The 25,056-nt window shown below is 34.3% G+C and overlaps 1 protein-coding gene across 3 annotated transcripts in view; it reads left to right on the forward strand.

Moving 5' to 3' along the window:
• GRM5 (glutamate metabotropic receptor 5) overlaps positions 1–25,056 on the forward strand; it is a 496,288-nt gene that overhangs the window by 177,561 nt on the left and 293,671 nt on the right. For all 3 annotated transcript variants that reach the window (XM_063095387.1, XM_063095388.1, XM_063095389.1), the window contains exon 2: positions 10,526–10,775. In XM_063095387.1, coding sequence (XP_062951457.1) covers positions 10,526–10,775 — 250 coding nt within the window. The remainder of the gene's footprint in view (positions 1–10,525; positions 10,776–25,056) is intronic.

Consider the following 25,056-nt stretch of genomic DNA (forward strand, 5'->3'; position numbering starts at 1 on the left):
AGTCAATATTCACATCAGAACTACACTGATTAGTTCATTATAACCATAGTTTGTCTATGACACCAGATTTTGACAAAATTCAGTAAAAGTATTCTGTGAGAACTAGTTGGCTATATGGAATTTACAATAAAGAACATTGTGTATTTTAGTATTATCTCTAAATTAGTGCTACATATATGTTATAAACAGTACAATTTGTAATGTACATATATAAATATAAATATAAATACTCCTTCAGAGAGCTAGTTAAACATTTACCACTACATGTCATCTGTATTATGGGAGTCAAGCAAACTCCCTGTCAAAAGCTAAGAAACAGAAACATTTGCTAATTCTTTAAGAAACTCCAGTGTTTTCCCTCCTGTTTATCAGATACCACCTCAAGATACCACCTCAAATCTTCTTGGCTTTTCTTGTTTCTATGCCTGTGTTCTTTGTTTTATTTCAGCCAACAATGCAGTGGCCAACTTTACATGGACGTGAAACAATTGCACACAGACACAACCCCACAGTGCCTTGCTTCATGACTGCCCCACACACCTCTCACCTTTTATTTAGGGGCTCCTGTGCTGATGCTAGGGCAGATGGAGCCAATTCATGATAAGAAAGAAGTATGGGGAAATAATGCCCTGTACAAGGAATCTTTAATGACCAGCAAATGAGAGACTGTGGACATATTCTTCTTCCTTCCTCTTCAAAATAGTTTCAAGAAATTATTTATATGGCCACCTGAAAGATGGCCCTATGAAATTAGAAAATAGCCTCAGTCAACCAGGCTTGTATTGGCTCCCCCTCCTTCCCTTTCTTATTCTTGATTTCTCTCAACCCTGATCTGTGGAGGACCCTGGATAAGATACTTCCCATAATCACATGGGCAGATGGAAAAAAATTTGATAGCATCTTGCTCATGTAACTAAATAAGTCTTTTGAAATAAGGCGTGACTATGTTATTTGCCGTGACAAATATAAAAATTAAAATTACTTAGACACAAATGAAGGGGAAAACAGAAAGAGCAAAAGGAGGTAGTATGCAAATTTAATCACCTGATGCATCTAATTAGAAGTAAGCTCTTCTTCTATAGGGACTCTGCCACCTATATACAACCCAGTACTTTGTACCTCTAGTATGCTAGTTATGTGTGTGTGTGTGTGTGTGTGTGTGTGTGTGTGTACATCATATGAATATATCTATATAAATGTCAAATTATATGTCTATGCACACACATATATGAGAATGTCCATTTTAAACATGTATAGGTGTTCTTATATTAGCCTTGTATATGCTTATTAATATTATATTAAGTAGCAGTCATACTTCTTACTTATTTATACACGTCACACCTCACTCTGCCCTTAGTTTATTGGGGTTTTATTAATTTATTTCAGTAAATACTTGGATATTGACTGGGATGGAACCTATTCCTCTTAAAGATATTGGGTCTGGAATTCATGGCAACTATTCAAGATTAAAAAACTAGTGAGCTGAATCAGCATTCTTCCACCCATATGGCCCCATGTTAAGTGTGAATTTTAGTGTAATTTATGAGTGTATGAAACCTGGAGTCAACATACTGGTGCTTGAAATTGGGTCTTCTTCCTGAGGAGAAGTAAAATAACTTATGGTCTCGGGTCCAGATCTTTTGCTTTTGCCTTAAAACAGATTTTCCTGGGTAATTTTTGGTATTTTGGTATAAAAAAGGAAAAATACTGGTAAATCTAATTTGCAAGAAAATGTACATTCTCTCTCCCCGCAACACACACACACACACACACACACACACACACACACACACACACACACACACACACGGGTTTCCCATGATTATCAGTAAACAATTCTTGGTTTGATATATATGGAAAAAATGCATGTCTGTGTCTGGTGAGAAAAGACTGCAGGTGTTGGGTGGGATCTTTAAACAAATTGAAAGGAATACATTAAAATACTTACCAAACTAAAAAGTTCTTATAAAGGGTGAAATATCATGAAAGACCACCTAATACTTGATATAAAGTCTGGAAAATATTGGTAGAAGAGATGAATGAATAAACAGGAGTTTAAGTAAATTGCAAAGTTTTTACACTTCAGTGAAGACTATTATTCATATGTTCTCAGAGACATGTTGCTAGATACCTTTCCAAAAAAAGTCTGCATTGAGTTGAATTTCTGAATCTTAAAACATATTTAAATTTGCAAGGCAAACTTAGCTTAGGAATTATTCACAAAGTTCAGAATACGTATTGTGAAATAAAAAATAGAATTTGGACCAAGAACAAATAAAATGAAGAAAATGGCTAAAATATTCTTTATAATTATTAAAACAAAACAAAACAAAACAATGTAGAAGGCAGATCTAAAATCCCACTCTCTAAGGATCTTTAGAATACATATTATTTTATAATAGAGGAGGCAAATTGACCAAAAAAAGCTGAGTGGTTTCCCAAAGACCATGTAAGTGGTTAGTCAAAGAACCAGATTTCATTTCATTTCTCCTCATTCTATTCAAGGCAATTGTGACTAAATGGTGGTGTCCTTTATAATACATCTTATCTTAGCACAGCTCAGTCCCATTGGATCACAATGAATGCAGAGCAGCTTCAATACCAGAACTGCCATACAGAGCTATTCATTGTAGATGCTCAATTGTGGTTTACAAATGAAAATTTGAGGCTAATTTTCTAAAACTCATTTCTAAACTCAACAAATGCTTTTAGGCTGCCTAGAGTCTGGAAATAAAGTGATTAAAATGTAACCCCTTTTTCCAATTAGCTCACAGTCTCTTAGGGAGTCAAACAAATAAATAATTACAATAAAATGTGACAAATCCTGTGACATTGCAGGAGGGTAGGCAATAAGTGCACAGTAGAGGATATCTATTTAGAACTGAGAGTTAGAGAACACTGACACGTTAGCTGAATCTTGAAGAATGGTTAGCTAAATAGAAGAGTATCTCATGAAAAAAAAAGATCGTGTGAAATTTGGAAGTGTAAAAAAAGCATGGCACATTTGGTGATCCGTGTATTTTTTGGTCAACTGGAGCATGTGTTAAACATAAGGAAAAGGCAGGCAGTGAGACTGCAGAAAAAAGTTAGCCAGTAGATCATAAAATGTTCTGGATGCCATAAATTGTCCTAAGAAATTTGGATTCCTTCCTGAAAGGTACAGGATGTAAATCTCCTCTTTGTACAAAAGCAGTACTCAATAACAGAAATAATGTAATTTAAAAAATAAAATAAAATTACCCTTGTTTTGTGTAATTTTAAGAAAAAGTAAAAATAATGGATAAAATTAACTTTAAGGAAACATTTTATTTAACCCAATAGATTCAAAATTTTATTATTTCAACATGTAGTCATTATAAAATATTAATGGGATATTTTACATTATTTTTTTCATTCTAAGTATTTGAAATCTATGTTGTGTTTTACACTGAGAACATCTCAGCTTGGACTACCCACATGTCAAATGCTCAAAAGTTACATGTGGCCAGTGGCTACCATACTGGACAGCACAGGTATAAAGTATAGATGAGAGTCGCTAAGGCCATAATGCCAGAACACAGCATGGTTACTGACTTGAATGGAGCTCAGAATTTGGTAACAACAGAACAGCCATTGAACTATATTTCAATTATTTCTGTTAATTTCTGAATCCAAACGTAGTGCTGTGGGAAGACACGAAGTCCTTCCAGAAGAAATCTGGCAACCACAGAACCCAGACAGTGCAGATCTAAATGGAAGAAGGTGGTGGCAGTTCAGGGAGCTGCTGTCAAAGAAACTTTTTTTCAGCAAAGGCTGTCAAGCTTGAACAGCTTTAGCTGTGCTGGGGAGGATTTTCTGCCTTCAGCTGATGATGGGAGAATTTCTGCATTGTCATTAGAGCCAGTTAGAATCAAGGCTCATAGGTGACTAGCGAGCGATAACACAGGCAAAATGAGTAACTCACCAACCCACTCGACCCATTGACACACAGTTCCACACCAAGTTTTGTCCTTTCTTTGGAAATGGAATCACCCTTAATGAGACAAGCACTGCAGACTTCAGCTGTAAAGTTGACAGCTTACAAAGAAAGCAGAAGGAAGTTGAATTCTGGAGAGATTGAATGGGAATCTGGGTCATAGTTTCTGTCTCAACTTTTTATTTTCTTCAGTGAAGTATATCCAGAGAAAGAAATGTCAGACTCCAATATTTTTAAAAAGATAATTTAATAATTTTTTAAAACGCTACTTTATTAAAAGTAACTTTTTATTTTGCAAATCTCAACTTTAGCTATATTAACAAAGTAATGGAAACTTAAAATCCTAAAGAATTTCTAATATCAAAATCAACTTTTTTGTCCTGTCCCTCTGAAGTTTCTTCCTTCCCAGCAATGACAGTTAAATAACTATGATAATATGGCATGTCTGTTTCCAAGACCTCTTATTTTACAGACCTTTGTCTATAGAAAAGTTATAATTAAGCATCGTATATTTTGTAGGAAGGCTTTGAGACTTTACCAATTCTCTGCAATGATGTAGATTGGATCATTTAGCGCTAAATCTATGCCTTATAATCTTTCTGGAAATTAGGCAAAATATTTTTCTGTTAAATATACATGTTTGCTTAGATGAATTCAATTCAGTAGTATCTGGAATTAGTTTCAGATGAAACATTTGGCGGTTGGTAGAAAATGCCATGGGGAGAACCAGAGAACCAAATTGAGCAACCCTCACCCTCTAGAGGGCTTAGGAACAATGATACACTGTCGGAAAAGAAGATGAGCTTTGAAATTTGACAGATGAGGGTTAAAATTCCAGCTCTTCCATTCACTAGTTATCAGGTCCTTGGTAAATTTTCTTAGCATCAACACCTTACTTATAAATGTGGGAAATCATTAATAGCTACCTCATAAATGTTGGCTGGTTTTAATAACAATAATAATATTAAAAATAATAATAATAAACAACACTTGACAGTGACTAGTGCAGTTATTGGTACATATAATTATTAACCTTTTACTAAATAATTTTACAGAATCCAGATAAATGATTACGGTGGTGATGATGATGATGATGATGATAAAAACTGTCCTGAATAGAGTGCTTACTCTGTGCCATGTTCCGGGCTAAGCACTTTACCTAAGGTAACCCCATCTAAAAATGAGCAAAAAAAAAAACCCTCTCCTTTGATTTCCATGTTCTCTTCTAATTACCACCATACCTCCTTGCTCCTCTTCACTGTGAAGTGTCTCAAAGAAGTTATATAGATATAGTGTCTTCACGTTTCTACTTCAATTCACATAAGCCTAGTCTTGTATGACATTTACTATGTTGCCAAAATTAATGAATTGTTTTCACTATACATTTTACTTTAGTATTCAACACAGTTAATGTAAGAAGAAAAAAAAAACAGTAAAAGCACTTTCTTCTCTCGGTTTCTATAAGAGTATATTCTCTTGGATCTCTTCTGATCCATTGTCTTTGTCAGCTTTTCCTTCTCAATTAATGCATAAATATTTGAATTATTTAGTGTAAAACCCAGAGCTCTTTTCTCTTCACATCCTGTACTTTAATCTGTTACTGTTGCTGTCTGTATTCTGAGGACTCCCAAATAATTCCAATTCAGATTTCTGTGCTCTGAGCGAGAATGTCTTTATTCAGTTCTCTGCTTGGCATTTGTACTTAGCTATTTCACAGAAATTTTAAAGTAAATTTCTAAAATTTGATTTTTTTTCCCAAATTTAGTTTTCTTTATGTTGTGTCTATATCAGTTTGTTCAACCTGATTATACAAATTAGAGTTACATGAGGGAGTAAATATAACAGTTTTGACTCCAGGGCTCAGGTACTTAACAGCACAGACCAAAGATGCCACTCAAACTTGTTGTCCTTGACATGTGTGGCAGTTATAACTGTCATTCTTTTATTGATTTGATTTCCTGTCCTTTGCCATGTACAAATTTGCATGGTCAACTTGAACCTTTGCTCTGAAGATCAATTCTTTTTTTCTAGCCCCTTACCTGATAGCCAGAAGTTTACTAACTTAGCTTATCACTCAGAAAACTTCCTGGCATGTACTTTTATTGCAATATCTAATAGCCCTGGTTAGTAGTTTCATAAATAACATTTTATACATATAAGTCAAAATCCATAAGTATAGTTATGCACAGTCATAGCATATACTATAGCTAATGCATAAATAATTATGTTACACAAGCAAGTTTTTTTCTGCTGAATTCACTATTAGAGTATTTATGAAATGTTGCTTACATAACCATTCCTAGAGTAATACCTAAAGCAAATATGCTAACTGAGATCTTTCTAGTACTTCCAATAATAAATTACCCTGAGATCCGATAATGCCCTGCCTCATCTTTAGTGATTTGCCATATGGGTCATATTATAGAAAGACCACAGGATAGGATCTGAAACAACTGGGCCATTGGCCAAAACATGGAAATCTGCTTTTTAGCAAAGATTGTCATAGCCATGACATTTATAATAATTGATGGACCCGATGATAACTTTTTACTACAGTACTTTAACTCCAGTTCTTAATCTGTCTGTAGTTTTTAGGAGAATATTCACATAGTTTTACAAATGTTTTCAATGCAAAAAATGATAAGTTTTTGAGGTGATGGATATGTTGATTTAATCATTCTGCATTCTCTCTCTATATATATCATAACATCACCTAGTACCCTATATATACATACAATTATAATTGTCAATTTATTCTAAAATAATTTTTAACTAAAAATAATAACAATTTTTTTGTCCTGAAGGTATATGCAGAGAGCAGTAAAGACAATTTTGTATTGTGGGAGCCAAGAAAAGTAAAGACAATCACATTTTAAATTATCTATATCTATTCTCCTCTCTCTATGACTTTTAAATATGTTGTTTAAAACTGTTTTTAATCAAATTTATCCTTTAATGTTTTTCAAAATCAAATCGTGAAGAAGGGTTTAAAGTAAAACAAAAAAAAAGTTAGTTTTTTCTCTTGTTTTTACATTTATGTCTATAACAGTGTGAATATCTGTGTACTTTTTTAGTTGCCTACTTTTTAATTTATTTACTATAATATTTTATCTCATGTAACTACTCATTTTTGTCCTTAGTATAATTCTATCATTATATTAGCTACTTTCTGATTGTTTTTTAGTTCCAAATAATTCCCTCAATCCCATACCCTTTGTTTTCTGTTTATCTTGATTCTAAATTGTGAAGGGAGGATTTTAATGACTGTCCCTTTCCCATCCCCTCTCCCTGCTTCCACCTCTCAACCTCTGTCATCTTTCTCTTTAATTTTTCTTGTAAATATTCTTAAGAAATATACTTTATTGTGTAATGAGTCTCTCACTTTGTAAGTGAATTCTTAAAATTGAAAATCAATAATTGACATTTGCATCATTATGACTATAAATAATGTGAGCTAGGAATCAAGAGTCAATGAGCTAAGTCATTGGGCTGTTACATTTTCTTTTCATAATTCCAAGTTAGAAGCCCTCTGATACTTAAAGAAGGACGGTCTATGGATTCCTTCCTACTTCTGCCAATTACTTAAAATGAAGCAACATGTTTGTTTCATATTTTACATCATAATTTCTTTCTTAGTTACTTGATTTCCTTTTGGAAAAAAAAATATTTGCTTCTTCAGTTTTTTCCTTACCGTGTATATTACTACAGATGTATTTCATTCTTCTTCAAGAAGCCTGTGGACTTTTTGTGAATAGTTTCCCCATTATTTCATTTTTTTAATTATTAGTTTTTATTTTATGATTTACTTGTACATATCTGTTTCATTATAATACATATTCTTACTTTTAATTCCCAGCTTATAGTAGATTTCATTAGGTAAGTCAAAAATATTATTATGCAGGGCCGAGCCCGTGGCGCACTCGGTAGAGTGCTGCGCTGGGAGCGCGGCGACGCTCCCGCCGCGGGTTCGGATCCTCTATAAGAATGACCAGTGCACTCACTGGCTGAGTGCCAGTCACGAAAAAACGGCAAAAAAAAAAAATTATTATGCAAATTTTTTATGTCACATATGTATTAACATTGTTTCCTTCTTTAAGTTTTTTTTTAAGACTTTATTTTTTAGAGCAGTTTTAGGTTCACTGCAAAACTGAGTGAAAGGTCAAGAGATTTCCCATATATCCCTACCTATTTTCATTTTAAAGAGTACTGCTTAGGTTTTTCTCTGAGAAAATGATATTTCCTTCTGCTAATTTAAGATTATTGTTTAGTCTAATGATCAGTAGTAATGTCATTTGCTCCATTAGTTGTTTTGGATGCTTCAGGAGAGAGTAGCTGAACTCTGTCTAGAATATTCTTTATAATCCCAAGAGGTAAAATTAATTGGGTTCAGGCTGCCTATCAGATATTTTACAGACATTAAATATAATATACAAAACATCCAAATATTAAACAATGTTACCTCTGATTTAGAGAAAAGAAAGCTGAGATTAAAGAGACTATCCAAACTGAATTTGAACTTAGGTTTCTTGAAAAACAAAGTTCCACCATTCCAAGATCCTTTTATACAACGTACTGTATAAGCAAAACAATGTTAAAACAAAGTTGTTAGGAGAGGTATTAAAGAGTATGAACTTTTCAGGGTTTTGTTGTTGTTGTTGTTATTGTTTAATTGTGAATGCATTGAGAATTTTTATTATTCTCACAATCACTTTATGCAAATGCCTCAGCATTTAATCAAAACATTAAGTGCAAGAGAGTCAGTTGAGAAACAGTTGGCTAAAAATTAATCAGAGGATAATAGATTACTCAGATTAGTAAAAAACAAGTAATTTAGGCCCCTTGGCACATTTTTCAGAAAGTGCCCTTTAAACTTTGTTAATTGCAAAATAACTAGTTTGTCCACCTGCCATCATAACAGAGGCTTGTTGTTGCTTTTAATTCTAGAGAAGATGGAAAAAGATGCAGCTGGTCCACCAGTGTTTTTGGCTGGGACTCAAGCTGGTCTGCTTTGCTTTGCCCTTTGCAGTTTGTCCATGAAGATAAAACTACACAAAAATCCACCCTCAAAGTTTGAGGACATCGTTTGCAGCAAGGTGCCTGTGGTATAGCAGAGCATGTGCAGGGGCAGAAATCAGACTGAACTTCAGTTTTACCAGCTGAGAGGGGAAGATAATATGAGCTAATATGTATAACTCACTTTCCAAAAATCAAACGTTATGCACATGTAGTCATTTATGTTACCTCTATTATAGGCATATAGTGAACCCTATGCAATTGAATGCCCAGCACTCCTTATTCATTTGATATCTACTCCTCCGGAAGAAATTCCAGTTCCTAGGTCTAATTGATTTTTAGGCCAGCTACATCCTTATATGTTCTACAGCTTGGTTGTCTTGTAATAGTCTCCCATATTCTTTAATCAGTTACCCTCCTCCGTCTAATCTTTTGAAAACTCAGAAAATAAGCCTAGTATGATTTATAAAACCTTAAAATGCTCCAAAAATATCTAAAGTTGAAGCATTGTGACCTTTAAATGAGAAAGAGAAATGCAGATGTAATTGGACTTCTGAGATTCCTATGAGTCAGCTATAGAGAAATGGAAGGAGCAGACCCACACCATTCGATCTGTGAATGGAGTTCAGCCTTCTGCTTACTGCTTATGTAACCCCGGGTAAATGTAGACCTAAATGCCTCATCTGTTTTCTTAGCAGTGGAATGGAGGTCATAATACCTACCTCAATATACTATGTGAGAGTAAATAGGATCACATATGTAAAGGTCCCAGTACACTTTCTGGACGATAGTTGATTATTAATATTAATTCCCATTTTTTATTAAATTTAAAAAACTACCATTAGTCCTTAGCCCCCAAATTTTGCAAAGGAATTCAGAATTGTTCGTCCATATCACTAACTTCCTTATGGTGATATAGAATTAAACTTTAAATATTTTTCATAATCTTACACATTTAGCTATGACAAGACTAAATCTCAATCAAGAATCTCATTTTTCCAGTTGGGACCAAAAGCACAAATTCTTATGATTATTGATATATAATATAATATACAGTATATTATATATAAAATATAATACTCCATAAAATATTTTATGGAAATATCCATACTATATAAAGTACATACGTACTATGTCTTTAGGTGTAAAAATCTCAATCAGTGGGGTGAAATGATCATACAATGAGAAGCACAGGGAAGTGAGATAGAATGAAAAAAACAAACAGCAGACAAATGCCTTCCATCATCTGACACTTAGGATATAAGTTTTTTGAGTCAAAAAGCAAAGCTGAACTTTTGCTTGCACTTTCTGCATTGTTCTTTCTATGTCAGTGAAATATAAAAAATCAGTGCATATATGTATAATGTAGTTCAGTTGTAATTTGCCCAAAATGAACAAGGTAGTGAAAGAGCAAAAATTCAAATTCAGGTCTTCAGATTTCAAGTTCAACTCCATCAAGTGACCTTCATGCTCCCAACTCTTCTGCATTCTGATTGTACACAGTGAATGTAACACTCTCATTTCACTGTCTTTCTGCTTATCTATGTTTTCACACAGGCAACTATGGAGAAAGTGGGATGGAGGCTTTCAAAGACATGTCAGCCAAGGAAGGGATTTGCATCGCCCACTCTTACAAAATCTACAGCAATGCGGGGGAGCAGAGCTTCGATAAGCTACTGAAGAAGCTCATGAGTCACTTGCCCAAGGCCCGAGTGGTGGCCTGCTTCTGTGAGGGCATGACCGTGAGAGGTCTGCTGATGGCCATGAGGCGACTGGGTCTAGCGGGAGAATTTCTGCTTCTGGGCAGGTGAGTGACAATGAGGAAATTCACATGGATTCACAGTGATGCCAAGTATTTGGCATCATTCTAGGGTATTTTTTGGTGTATAAGTACAGATGCTTTAGAAGCTTAATCTGTGTACTGCAGATAGAGCTCAAATATTATAAAGTACCAGTGCCCAGAGAAAATCAAGGAAAATAAGTAGATATGTCATGTGCTGATTAATGAGGATAACAGGAATCAAAATATTAAGGTAATGAATTCTTAAGTACTCAAAAAAAATGAGTATAAGGAAATGAGATGGATTCTTAAATGCTTGAATCCTTGGGAAGTAAATGCCTAATGAACTCATTGCAGTTGATTTTGAAACTGATTCAGAGAACGTTTTCATAAGCTTGGTTTATAATATGGAATCATAGAATTTTGGGTTCGAAAGTGAGGAATTGCTTTCAGAGCTAATTTTAAAGCATCAAAAAATAACTCAGTATTTCATATTTCAAAATTATTACTTTGCCCGATCACCTGCCCTGATACCAAATAAGGTGCTAAAACATTAGCTTCTACAAGGATTGACTTTAATTATCTGGATAATTCGCTTGATTCGCACAATTCAACACATTCCTGCTGATCGTGCTGAATTCGTGTATTAGTCAAATTCTCCAGAGGGGGAAAAAAACCCCAAATGTTAATAAATACATACATATAATATACAAAAATACTCATATGTAGCTTTGCACATATATACGTACACATACACACACATATTTATAAGATTCTTATAAGGAACTGGTTCACATTATTAAGGAGGCTGAGAAGTTCCAAGATATACAGTTGGCAAGCTGAAGACCAAAAAGAGCTGATGTGTATGTAGCTCCAGTCCACGTCCCAAGGCCTGAGAACCAAGAGAGCTGCTGGTGATGAGCTCCTGTCTAAAAGACAGCAGGCTTGAGACCCAAGAAGAGCCAATATTTCAGTCCAAGTCTGAAGGCTGGAAGATACCAATGTCCCATTTCATACAGGCAGGCAAAAAAGAGTTCCCTCTTACTCAGTGTTTTCATTCTATTCAGGTCTTCAATTGATTGGATGAATCCAACCCACATTCAGGAGGGCAATCTGCAGTACTGATTCTATCAGTACTGTGTACTGATTCTATCAGTACTGTGTACTGATTCAAATGCTAATCTCATCCAGAAACACTTTACAGACACAGGCAAAATAATGTTTGGAGGCCAAACGTCTGTATACCTATGGTACATCAAGGTCAAGTAGACACATAAAATTAACCATCACAATGAGTAACACACCACCATAGTTCTGAACATGTTAATGAAGATCACTCCTGAGATGATAACATCGGGGTTTATCAAGCCTAGGTAACTTGTTCCATTCCATACTTTTAAGAAGTTACCATGTATCGCACTTCTTTTCTCAATAAGCAGCCAATTTAAAGAGTAGCAAACTCCTTAGAAACCATTGCATCTTTCTCAGTTTTTCTGTCCATAATACAAAGTCAACTCACTTGTTATTAACTTTTAATGGCTCATTAAAGAAAACATACTTCCTTTATTTACCAAATGCTTAAGTGACCTTCTGTGATCAGACCTAGCTCCTGCTTGGATGCATTTTATGACAGCCACTTTATGCACCTAATTCTTTTCTGTCTGAACTTATGACAATAGATTGATAGCCCTATTTTGGTACGAGGCTATACATTCCTCATAACATTGATACTGAATGAGATTCCTTTTTCAGAGATGTCATACATTTTGTCTAAAATCATCCTTAGTTGGCAGGAGTAATGCACGAGTTAATTTCATAGAACCTATGAAGATGCCCACTGCCAATACTCTTAGATTTCAAGGTGTGGTATTACCACCAGGATAAAAAGAACAGGAAAGAAAGAAGCTGGCTTTCAACAGTCCTGTTTTTTTGATAGGAAATGAAGGGTTCTGCAGCTCCTACCAGCTGCTGTTGCTAGCGTAAAGAACAATAAGCAGCATTTGTTTTTCAGCTATATGGTTAATTTGTCTACAAGTAAATGTTCTTTGATCACATGTACACAATTAAGATAGATGGTATTTACTGTATTCGTCATTTCCCCTCTTTGATTTTATTTCCAGCAGCACCATGTCAAAAATAAATATTTTATATATTTTTAAAATTATTCTGTATATACTACATACAGAGATGTTCTCTCCATATCATTTAAGTAATGGAATACTAGATTTTTAACTTTTAATTAGAATTTACTAATCCCTTTAATGATTGGCTTTATAATACCTCAACATTTACTTGTTCATTTCATCTTTGAGCAATTTTGTTAGAAAAATCTTCTTTCCTCTGAATTTTATAAATATCTCTGTACAGTTTCCATATTCCATAAAGAGTAACATGTGATACTCTTTCAAATATTTGGAAACAACAATATAATACTCAGTCTCCTTCAAATTTTCTTTGAAACATCTCTGCTTTTTCCACCTGTCTTATAAGATGTCACTGTGGGTGTTAATAACATCATCTTTCAGAACCATTTCTAGAACAATTTATCGAATGTTTTGTGCCAATTACTAAACTAAGCACTTTACATGCATATCTACTATGCGTTATAGCACTTGCGATACATCATTGAACAAAACAGGCAATAATTATTGCTCTTACGGAGTTTACAGATAAGTTAGATAGAAGGTAATAAGTGCTATGAAAAAAATACATCTAAGAACAACATGCTTGTTGAGTACTATTATAATCTCAATTTTATAGACAGGGACTCTAAGACTCAATAAATACTGAACAATATTAATATGGAACAGAAAAGCAAATTTTAATAATTTTGGGAAAAATTCAGAACATCTACTTTCATTTTACAAATAAGGAAACTAATACCTCCAAAGTTTGAATGACACTCAAGGTCACAAAGCCCAATTACCGTGACTCATAATTCAGTGCTTTTCTCCACTAACCTGTCTCCTATAGAGTAGAAATAGGGGGGAAGTTATTATCTGATAGCAAACCCCTGGTTCTACATATATCTGTGGTCTATAAGGAAACAATCGTAGGTAGTTCAAATATAAATCAGCATTTTTATATCACTGCTACCTCTTAAAAATTCCTATTTAGTTCACCCTATAACTCCTTTTAGTATTTTAAGATTATTTTGTTTGCGTATATTCTCCCAATCTCTTTTTGTCCCTTCTCTCTCCCAACTTAAAGTTGAATGAATGGTTCTTAGAAACTAGAAGTCAAAGCTGTGGGAAAAGAGACTTATATTCAGAACTTGCTAGAGGGTCCCACATATAACTTTTATAAAGTTAGAGTTAGAGTTAGAGTTACTTTTAAATCTCTTCAGCTGTCTTGGGTCAACAATGTTTAGTAGTTCATTCATCTAGAGTGTTTGGCAGGACTAACAAGAATCTGCTACCAAGATATTCTCATCCATCAACATATCTCACCGTCTGTGCTGCACATTGGTAGAGTGTTAGAGTAACGTAGACCTGACCTCTGGGTCTTCCCATCTGAGCTCTGGTTAATCTCTTGTCTCATTGTCAATAAAAGTGTCCTGTTCAAGACCCCGAAATAGTCTTGCTAAACACTTTGCCCCTGACAGGATGAGATCAATAATCTGAGCATTAATGGCATTACTACAGGGACTTATTTTTCTAGAATAAATACACTATCTTAGTACTAGACCTGGGAGAGTATTATTTGCAAATAATAAACTTGAATATGAACTTGAAAACAAAAACCAATTTTTAGCAAATTAACTATTTAGGATATAATTAACTAGTTAAGGATAGTTTTATTTTGTCTATAATTAACTACAACTGTTTGCCTGTTTGAATTGAGAATCTCTGTTCTTCAATGTGATCATTATTATCATGCCACAAAAAGAAATGCAATTAATTTTCAAAAGTATTGGGGAATTATAAGTAGCATTTCTTAGTAGAAGGTCAGTCTACATCAATATTTCTCAAAATGGGAAGAATAAGAGTTTACTCTAATATCTTTGCTGATGGAATTTCAAACAGTTGTTCTCATGAAACTATGATAGTAGCTATTACCCAGAAGTAGATATTAGTCTTTATCCTTGCATATCACCAGAGTATCATTCCAAATTAAATCCATTTGCAAACAGGTATACTCGTCTTCCACTGGACCATTCAATGTCATTAAATTTTAGTGTAGAAAAAATGTTATTTTTATTGAGTTCCTATTATGTGCCAGTAGATAAGGGAGGTGGGAAGAAGGGTGCAGGAGAGAAGAGGGAGGAAGAGAGGGAAGAAGGGAAAGAGAGAGAGAGAGACTCATTTAATGCTCTAAACAATATGGATATGTCAATAGTTAGATGGCTTTGAGTTTGCTGATAAAATTCCTATTGTATAAGAAAAAAATTGAGACTCAAAGAGGTTAAAGTACTAGACAAGATCACACACCACACTTAGCCATTCTAAACATCACAAAGAGAGAAGTCTTTTAGCTACATAAATGTTTCAACACTTGTTGATAAGCTCAGTTTAATTTTGCTTTATTTTTGGTTTTGTTGTTTTGAGTTATCCTTTGGTGGAGGAGAGGAAACTATTAAAAGCCTTAAAAATTATTGAGATGTTTGTATTGAATTTGTAATGCAAATAAAGCCAGCCAAACTATATACCTTTTTGACTGGAATTTGTTTATCTAATTATCCACATTTGACATGAGAACATCTGACTACACAACATTCAGTCTATGAACAGCCAGTTGTTTAGATGCATCTGCCTCAGACCATGTATAAAACTCTCTGACCATGTGGGTTGAGTGCAAAGAGTATGTGTGAAAGAAGTTTGGAGAGGAGTACATGAGACATCATTTTGGGTCTTGTAGTATTTTGACTTTATTATTTTAATGGAGAAGCCTTTTTTGTTGGGATGAGAATATGACATATATGATTTTCTAAAAGATAATCCTATAATATGGAGTATGGATTAGAACAAGTAAGGGGGATTAGGGGAAACAATGCCCCTCACTTAAATGATACAATTGTAGAATAAGGCAATGTGGATAGTGAATGGTGGCAGACTAAGAGCTAATTAAAAATCTGTAGGAGATGCTGATGTGTTTGATATCATGGAAGAGAATGGAAGAAATGTCAAGGATGACTTTTAGATTTTTATGTGGTACAGCAATATGAATGATGTTACCTTTAATAAGATAAAGATCATTGGAAAAATATCAGGCACGAGGTAAAGAGCAGATCATGAGTTCAGTTTTGGATAAATTGGTATGATGTGCATTTTGCCCATAAAACTAGTCAAGAAGGCAGAAGAACATGTGAGTCTAGAGCTCGCAAGAGGTATACAGGCTGTAAATAGAACTGAGTGAATCATCATAGTCTGTTTATTAACTGAAGACATGGTAGTGTAGAATGAAAAGAATGTAGATGTCAGTCTATCTAATAAAGTTATTTTTACTCCTCTCAATTGCTAAATTGGACTGATGACATGGATTAAAAATGCTTCCCTTCTTTTCCTCTCTATCCATCTCCCCCATTGTCCTGAGAGTTATTTTGTCTAAAAACCAAACTTAATTGTGTTATACTTCTGCATTAAATCTAAGTTGACTCCCCTTTGCTGTCATATTCAAATCCATAATTTGGCATACACTTCCCTTCAATATATGGCCTGAATCTGCCAATCATTTCACATTACACTCAAATGTGAGATTTAACAACTAGTAAGATGGGGTCCAATCAGAACAAATGCAAATCATAACCAATCGGATAATCCAAGCCTATGCATACCAGCTGAACATCAGAATCTATACACTTCTACACCCTCCCACCACTATCAAGTCTTCACCTTTTCTATATCAAAATTATCATAATTTCGCAAGTATACCAAGCTTATGTTATTACCTACACTGTTTTCTCCAAAACATTTCCAAACAGTTTTGAAGACTTCCTGAACTCCAGTAGGACTTCACAGACTCCTTAAAGCCCCTATGACTTTTCATTTTTATTTTTCTGTTTTCCTTTTTCTCTTCCTTACTAGAATATGAGCTCCTTAAAAGTGTGCTAACAGTGCATTAATCTCCATACCTTTAGAACCTAACACATTATAGATATTTGAGAATGGTTGAAACTACAGAGGGAAAAACAAGTTTGGCAGTTATGTACAGAAATAAAGTTTCTCTAAAATTTTAATCAGCTTAAGTAAAAGGCAGGTTTCTCAGGCTGTTATGGAGTGGAAAGGCTAAGTTCATGCTGTTCTGCAAGAAAGCCAACTAAAAGTCTCATGGTAGAGAGCGGGGGTCACTCCCTGGGACACTTCCTATAATTTTATGAGAGAAGTCTATTACATAGCTTTTAGCACACAATGGTGAGCTTCCGGCATTTGCAAAACAGGTCAGTGAAGAAATGAGGCACTTTCTATGAGGCTTAAGCATTAGTCAATCATTTGCAGGAAAAGTCAAATTATAGTGAAGTGGGGAGACAAGAAAGACAATGGACGTACTTTGACATGCCTGTTCTGTTTTAACAGAAGATTTCATAGGTTTTAGTTCCTTTCAAAGAGAAACTAGATTTAGTTTCTTTAGTAAAGAGGAAACTTCTATTAGACTTACCAACTAAGAAGGTGAATATTGATTTGGAAATGCTTTAATCATTAGTTCAGAACACTTCAAAGTTTTCTTGTCTTCTAATGTCTTATCAAGACATGAATAGAAATTTTTATTTTTCAAGATGATTTGTAAACACTCTCTATTTAGCTTTTTTTGGACATTTAGATCTATTTTCATATTTGCTTATTTTTAACGTTTTTTGCAGAAATTGCACTGATATAACGGAAAGCCAAAAATAATATTTTCCAAAGCCAAATCTTTATTTTCATTTGCCTTTTCCTCTTTGAGGCTTGGCAATGTGCCCATTCAAGTTTTTAAATATATAGTATTAATATTAGTGGACATTATGTTAATGCAAATTTTCTTATTTCTTTATCTCATTTGTTTTTTACTTCCCTCCTCCTTCTCCTCTCCCTCCCACACTCTTCTTCCCTTCCCCCTAGGTAATCAAGAGGAATATGGGTGTTCTCTTCCTCACATTTTTCCTTGGTCTTATAATCATTGACACACACATTTACCCCCAATATACACTTTGGTTTCATGACTCTATGTTAAACTTTGCCATTCTTTTTATGTACTAATCAGAAATGATTCTTTTGCTTATTTCTTCTGGATTTCCATTCTTGATCAAAAAGGTTTCTCTGAAAACTGGTACAGTTGCGTTTGCTTGTTTTTTACCTTCACTCATTTAATCCAACCACTTTTTAATTTAAAAACTGCGCAGTAAGAGGCCTAGCATTAGGTTTTTGAAGGTAGATGTTCAGATGTGCTTGCATGATTTAGTAAATATATAATCTTTCCCACTGAAATAACAGTAATTTTTCATATATTAAATTTTATACTTCACAGATATATTATTGATATTATAATATGTAATTTTAGATTCTCTCTTTAGTACCTTTATTTTATTTGTCTTTCCCTTAGCGTACTCTTTTGATCACACTATTTTTCTCTTATACTTAATACTGGTAAAGTATGCCATCCTAATTATTCTTTTTCTTTTATAACTTTGTTGTTTTTCTTAAATATTGTTGGTCCATAAGAAATTTAGGATTATTTTCCCAATTATAAAATTTGATTTTTAAATATTAATTTTTGAGTTTTTCTTAAATTCTCCAGGCTTAAGTTTTCTCATCTTTAAGAACACGGAAATAAAAGATTTTTTATTGGCAACTGCAACAATAAAAATAAATAAATAAATATTAATTTTTGAAGGGCTTAAATTTCAATGATATTAAATGTTCTAATCAAAAAATAAGGATTGGTTTTTATTCAGATTTTTATATCATTTTATAAAGACAGATTACTTTATAAAAATTTTGTATTTTTATTGAGTTATCTTTCTGCTTTGTAGTTTTTGTTAGAATATTTCCAGTTTTGAACTAATTATTGCTAGGACAGAGAAAAGCAAATTGATGTTTATATAATTTAAATCCCTTATTTAATATGTGTGGCTTTCTTCAAAAGCAGTGGATTTTCTTCATACACAGTAATTTTATCAACACAAAACAATTAGGTCAATTTTGTATTACTTATACTAATTATGTCATTTTCTTGACTTAGTGCATTTACTAAAAAGTCTCTAAATCACTGGTGTATAATAACAGTGAGTAACAGGTGTCCTTTTCTGTACTTGATTTTGTTGAAATTTTGTTGTTTTACTACTTACAATGAAATTTTATTTTTTGTCTCTATTATATTTACTTTATTTCTTCTTACATTGTCCTGTCAGTAATCCTGGGTCCTCATATCTTCATATCAGAATACACAAATTATAAAAACATACACACATATTCAAATTAGAACAAATAAGACTGGATGTGAAATTAGGAGACTAAGTGATAAATGTACAATTTGCTCTATCTCAAGGAACACTTTTAAAAATTATATTTGGCTTCTGGTTCAGGATGGCAACTGAAACATGTAAGTTTATCCTTCCTCCTATCTAAAAAATCCATAGAACTGGTTTGCTATTTATTTACGGTAAAAGCCTTAGTCTTACAATATTTTACCAGATTCACACATATCCCACCTCTCCCCATCCATGTCCTATTGCTCCTCTTCTCTTTCACTCCAGTTTAGCCACAATAGTCTTCTTACTGTTCCTCAAAAAATCCTGGTCCATTCCCACCGTAGGGCCTTTGCACTTACTTTTCCCTTTGCCTGAACCAGTCTTCCTCCAGATAACCTCATCACTGATGGATTTCTCATCTGAAATTTTCATTAAAATGTCACCTTCTCAGTGAAACTTCTTTAACTACCACCATCTAAACTTGAGACATACCCTCCAACCCACAACCCCCCGCCTGCTTTATTTTTGTCAACAGCACTTATCACATTCTTATATACTCCATAATTTCTTATTCATTTGGCTTATTGGTCTCTGGGCCATACTAGAAGGTGAGCTCCATGAGCGCAGGGATTTTTCTCTATGTTGTTTACTGTTCTAGCCTCTATCCCTGGAAAAATACCTGGTGCAATTAATAAGCACCTTGTAAAGTAATCTTAAATAAGCTAGAGAACTCTTACTGCCAAGCAGGGACCACTTACCCATTTTTATCCATACTTTGGCAGATAGGATTTTTTAAATTTTCCTATTTGGCATCCTGGAATCATCTGGGATCAGAGATAGCAGGTCTGGGAGAAGAAGCAGGTTCTACACCACCAGCAAGAAAGTAATTTTATTATCTCAGAACAGCTGAGCTTGTTATCCTGCTCTAACCAGTCTCATCTCGCACACTCTTTGAACAGCTGACTCTTCATTTGTCCCAAAATAAAGCCTTGGATAGGAAGAAGGGCATAGTATTATATGAGAAAATTAAAATCTAAAAGTTCTAGAGATATCCATGAAATATGAGCATGTATGTGGGATGAGTCATTTGAGGCTTAGAAAGATGAGATATGCTTAAAGATTAGGGTCTGAAAATGCCATATTGCTGACTGGAGCAGTGCCAAATGAGGTCCAGGACGTGGTCCAATGGAGGGTGACTGAACTAAAGTAGAGGTGCCACTAGCTCATTAATTAATTTATTTATATAGATACTAAATTTGCAGTTATTTCTATAGGGGTTTCTGTGTTTTTGGTGTTCAGATGTCCTCATTTCTCAAACAAAAAAGACACTTGTCCTTTGTACAAATCTCTGATTTAGCCTTGAAAGAGGGTTATTAAAAAGAAACATTACAAATAAACCTTTTGCCTCCTGCAACAGAATCTCAGCTCTAATGATATGCTGAAAAACTTTTGAGATACATCTACAATTAATGCGTTAGTCTCAAGAGGCTGTTATAGCCTGACACTTCCATTTTTACACTTCTTCAGTTTCTATAGCAAGCTGAATTATGTAGCAAAACAACTGAGAAAATCAGTGGCTAATACTCCTGTAGGAAAATGTCATTTCTAAAAACCTACATAATCTTACGATTTCCAAGTAGACAGGGGGATTTTTTTTTTAGCTTAGAATTTGTTTCTGTGCATTCTGAGGCAATATCATAACCATAACAGTACTAAGACTTTATATTTATTTAGTGCTTTAAAGATTACAAAATGCTTTTATGGGCATTATGCCATTTAATCCTCCTTGTCCAGTAAATGCATGACAGTCATCAATGACAATTTGTCCAGATGGCTGAAAATGGACATCAGCCACCCAAATACATATTAGACTAGTGGTTAACAAATTGAGGTCCATAGGCCCTTAGAAGGCTTTAGTGAAATTTTCAAAAGTCCAAAAACAAAATGAGAAAATAAATGAATAAAACCAATTATGTGTGTATAATTATTTGCAGATAAATGTGGGTCTGTAGGCTTATAGTTGCTGACTGCTTTTCTTTTCAAAAAAGATTATTTCATTCATTTCTTTCTTTAACAAGTATCAATTTGGTATTTACTATATTGCAGGCACTATATATTGAATATAACATAGCAAAGAAGGTTGATGCAGTCTTGCCCTTATGGAGCTTAAGGTCTAAGTAAAATGACAAATAAGTACCGAATACTTAATTCTAAAGTCTCATAAGTGCAGTGAAGAAACAATAGTTTTTATTTTTGTAAGTAAAATACTCTTTCTTATATTAAGTAATGGTGATTTATGGTAATTTGTTTTGCTAAAAAACAAAATGGCAAAATAGAAAATTGAATTGCCAGTGCTCTGTCGGCCCACAATTATTTTGTAGCTGTAATGGTCTTTGTGAACCACCATTCAAGGGTTCTCCCAGTTGTGCATATACCTTTAAGGATATTATCCCAGAGTAAGAAGTGGTTAAGTTTAAAACCAGCTTGGCAGCTACAGTGTGACTCATCCTTTTTATTTACATAAAAATAATCACATCTTCCTATCTAACCCAGTAACTATGCAAAAAATACAATATATTTTGTTTCTACCTCAGAATATAGGATTTGGTTAATGTTTATAGTGGTGTTTGAGCTTGCAGTGTGTTAACAGGTGAAATAAAAGAAAGACGATTGAAAATATCAAAGAAAATATGTAGTGCCACTTGCACTAAAACTCATCCACCTTAATTTCTTTCAGCGTTCCTTTGTAAATATACAAACAGTGATAATCTCTCTTATGGATAGAGACAGTATTTGCCCTAATTTATTTTAATTCCAAAAGCTATAATCATTTGAGTCCAGCTTGTCTTTCCAAGCTCTTTCACATTTTGAGTGATTTATTCATATTTAAAACAGAAAGCAGATTTTTCAAATGTCTAGAATTCATTGCACCCCACTTGTGATTTATGCTGTCTGTCTCATTTACAAGCATTTTTGAGGTATTATGATAGAGACCTACAACAGTATGTCAAATATCTATTCCTTCATCTTGATAAACGTCAGAAAATGTTGAATTGCTAATTTAAAACATAACTTATTTCTCATTTAAGATAATTAAGATGACAGAGTGGCAAACAGGGCAAATAAGACTCCCTTTAGTATTACTGAACTGGAGTAGTGCAAGTGTAGTGCCTCTGGGAGAAAAAACTAAAGGCAACTGATAAAGTGGATGAAATAGCAAAATCCTTTCAACCGTGTTCAGGTGACGTTCACCTCATTATTGACGGGCAGAAATGGTGTAAATCAAGGAAGAACAAACTCAGCAATAATTTTTTATTTATTTATTTATTTTAAATTTTATTTTGTTGATATACATTGTGGCTGATTATTGCTCCCCATCACCAAAACCTCCCTCCCTTCTCCCTCCCCCGCTCCCCCCCAACAATGTCCTTTCTGTTTGCTTGTCGTATCAACTTCAAGTAATTGTGGTTGTTATATCTTCTTCCCCCTCCCCCCGGTTTTGTGTGTGTGAGTGTGTGTGTGTGTGTGTGTGTGTGTGTGTGTGTGTGAATTTGTATATTAATTTTTAGCTCCCACCAATAAGTGAGAACATGTGGTATTTCTCTTTCTGTGCCTGACTTGTTTCACTTAATATAATTCTCTCAAGGTCCATCCATGTTGTTGCAAATGGCAGTATTTCATTCGTTTTTATAGCTGAGTAGTATTCCATTGTGTAGATGTACCACATTTTCCGTATCCACTCATCTGATGATGGACATTTGGGCTAGTTCCAACTCTTGGCTATTGTAAAGAGTGCTGCGATGAACATTGGGGAACAGGTATACCTTTGACTTGATGATTTCCATTCATCTGGGTATATGCCCAACAGTGGGATAGCTGGGTCGTATGGTAGATCTATCTGCAATTGTTTGAGGAACCTCCATACCATTTTCCATAGAGGCTGCACCATTTTGCAGTCCCACCAACAATGTATGAGAGTTCCTTTTTCTCCGCAACCTTGCCAGCATTTATCGTTCAGAGTCTTTTGGATTTTAGCCATCCTAACTGGGGTTAGATGGTATCTCAGTGTGGTTTTGATTTGCATTTCCCGGATGCTGAGTGATGTTGAGCATTTTTTCATATGTCTGTTGGCCATTTGTATATCTTCCTTAGAGAAATGCCTACTTAGCTCTTTTGCCCATTTTTTAATTGGGTTGCTTGTTTTCTTCTTGTAAAGTTGTTTGAGTTCCTTATATATTCTGGATATTAATCCTTTGTCAGATGTATATTTTGCAAATATTTTCTCCCACTCTGTTGGTTGTCTTTTAACTCTTTTCATTGTTTCTTTTGCTGTGCAGAAGCTTTTTAGTTTGATATAATCCCATTTGTTTATTTTTCCTTTGGTTGCCCGTGCTTTTGGGGTCGTATTCATGAAGTCTGTGCCCAGTCCTATTTCCTGAAGTGTTTCTCCTATGTTTTCTTTAAGAAGTTTTATTGTTTCAGGGTGTATATTTAAATCCTTAATCCATTTTGAGTTGATTTTAGTATATGGTGAGAGGCATGGATCTAGTTTCATTCTCCTGCATATGGATATCCAGTTATCCCAGCACCATTTGCTAAAGAGGCAGTCCCTTCCCCAGTGAATGGGCTTGGTGCCTTTGTCAAAGATCAGATGGCAGTAAGTGTGTGGGTTGATTTCTGGATTCTCTATTCTATTCCATTGGTCAGTGTGTCTGTTTTTATGCCAGTACCATACTGTTTTGGTTATTATAGCTTTGTAGTATAGCTTAAAGTCAGGTAGTATTATGCCTCCAGCTTTATTTTTTTTGCTGAGCATTGCTTTGGCTATGCGTGGTCTTTTATTGTTCCATATAAATGTCTGAATAGTTTTTCCATTTCTGAGAAAAATGTCTTTGGAATTTTGATGGGGATTGCATTGAATTTGTATATCACTTTGGGTAGTATGGACATTTTCACTATGTTGATTCTTCCAATCCAAGAGCATGGGATATCTTTCCATCTTCTTGTATCCTCTCTAATTTCTCTCAGCAGTGGTTTGTAGTTCTCATTATAGAGATTTTTCACCTCCTTGGTTAACTCAATTCCTAAGTATTTTATTTTTTGGGTGGCTATTGTAAATGGGCAGGCTTTCTTGATTTCTCGTTCAGCATGTTCACTATTGGAGAAAAGAAAGGCTACTGATTTTTGCGTGTTGATTTTGTATCCTGCTACTGTGCTGCAATCATTTATCAATTCCAAGAGTTTTTTTGTAGAGGTTTTAGGCTGTTCGATATATAGGATCATGTCATCTGCAAACAGGAACAGTTTGACTTCCTCTTTTCCAATCTGGATGCCCTTTATTTCCTTCTCTTCTCTGATTGCTCTGGCTAGTACTTCCAACACTATGTTGAATAGGAGTGGTGAGAGTGGGCATCCTTGTCTAGTTCCTGTTCTTAAAGGAAAAGCTTTCAGCTTTTCCCCATTCAGGATGATATTGGCAGTGGGTTTGGCATATATGGCTTTAATTATGTTGAGATACTTTCCCTCTATACCTAACTTATAGAGGGTCTTTGTCATGAATGAGTCGTGAACTTTATCAAATGATTTTTCAGCATCTAGAGAGATAATCATATGGTCCTTGTACTCAGCAATAATTTTAAAAAAGAGAACAAACCTTAACTGAAACAAAGAATTTAAGATGTAACTTAGTTAATCTTTATGTTGTTAATTGAAATAAGTCTGATGATCCTGAAGATAAACTGAGTAGCCAACAGAGAGGTAATGAAATTAAAAGGTTGTACAAGAGAAAATAAGAAAAAAAGAAAACACATCAGACCGAGACACTAAGAATTGTGTAGGGTACTTAGTTTCAGACTGCATTCTTGGTCAGAAGTGATAGCTATCACATGAATTCCTAAGTATTAACTCATCTGTGTTATATACCTA

This window comes from Cynocephalus volans, chromosome 4 (genome assembly GCF_027409185.1).
Source record: "Cynocephalus volans isolate mCynVol1 chromosome 4, mCynVol1.pri, whole genome shotgun sequence".
Taxonomy (NCBI): domain Eukaryota; kingdom Metazoa; phylum Chordata; class Mammalia; order Dermoptera; family Cynocephalidae; genus Cynocephalus; species Cynocephalus volans.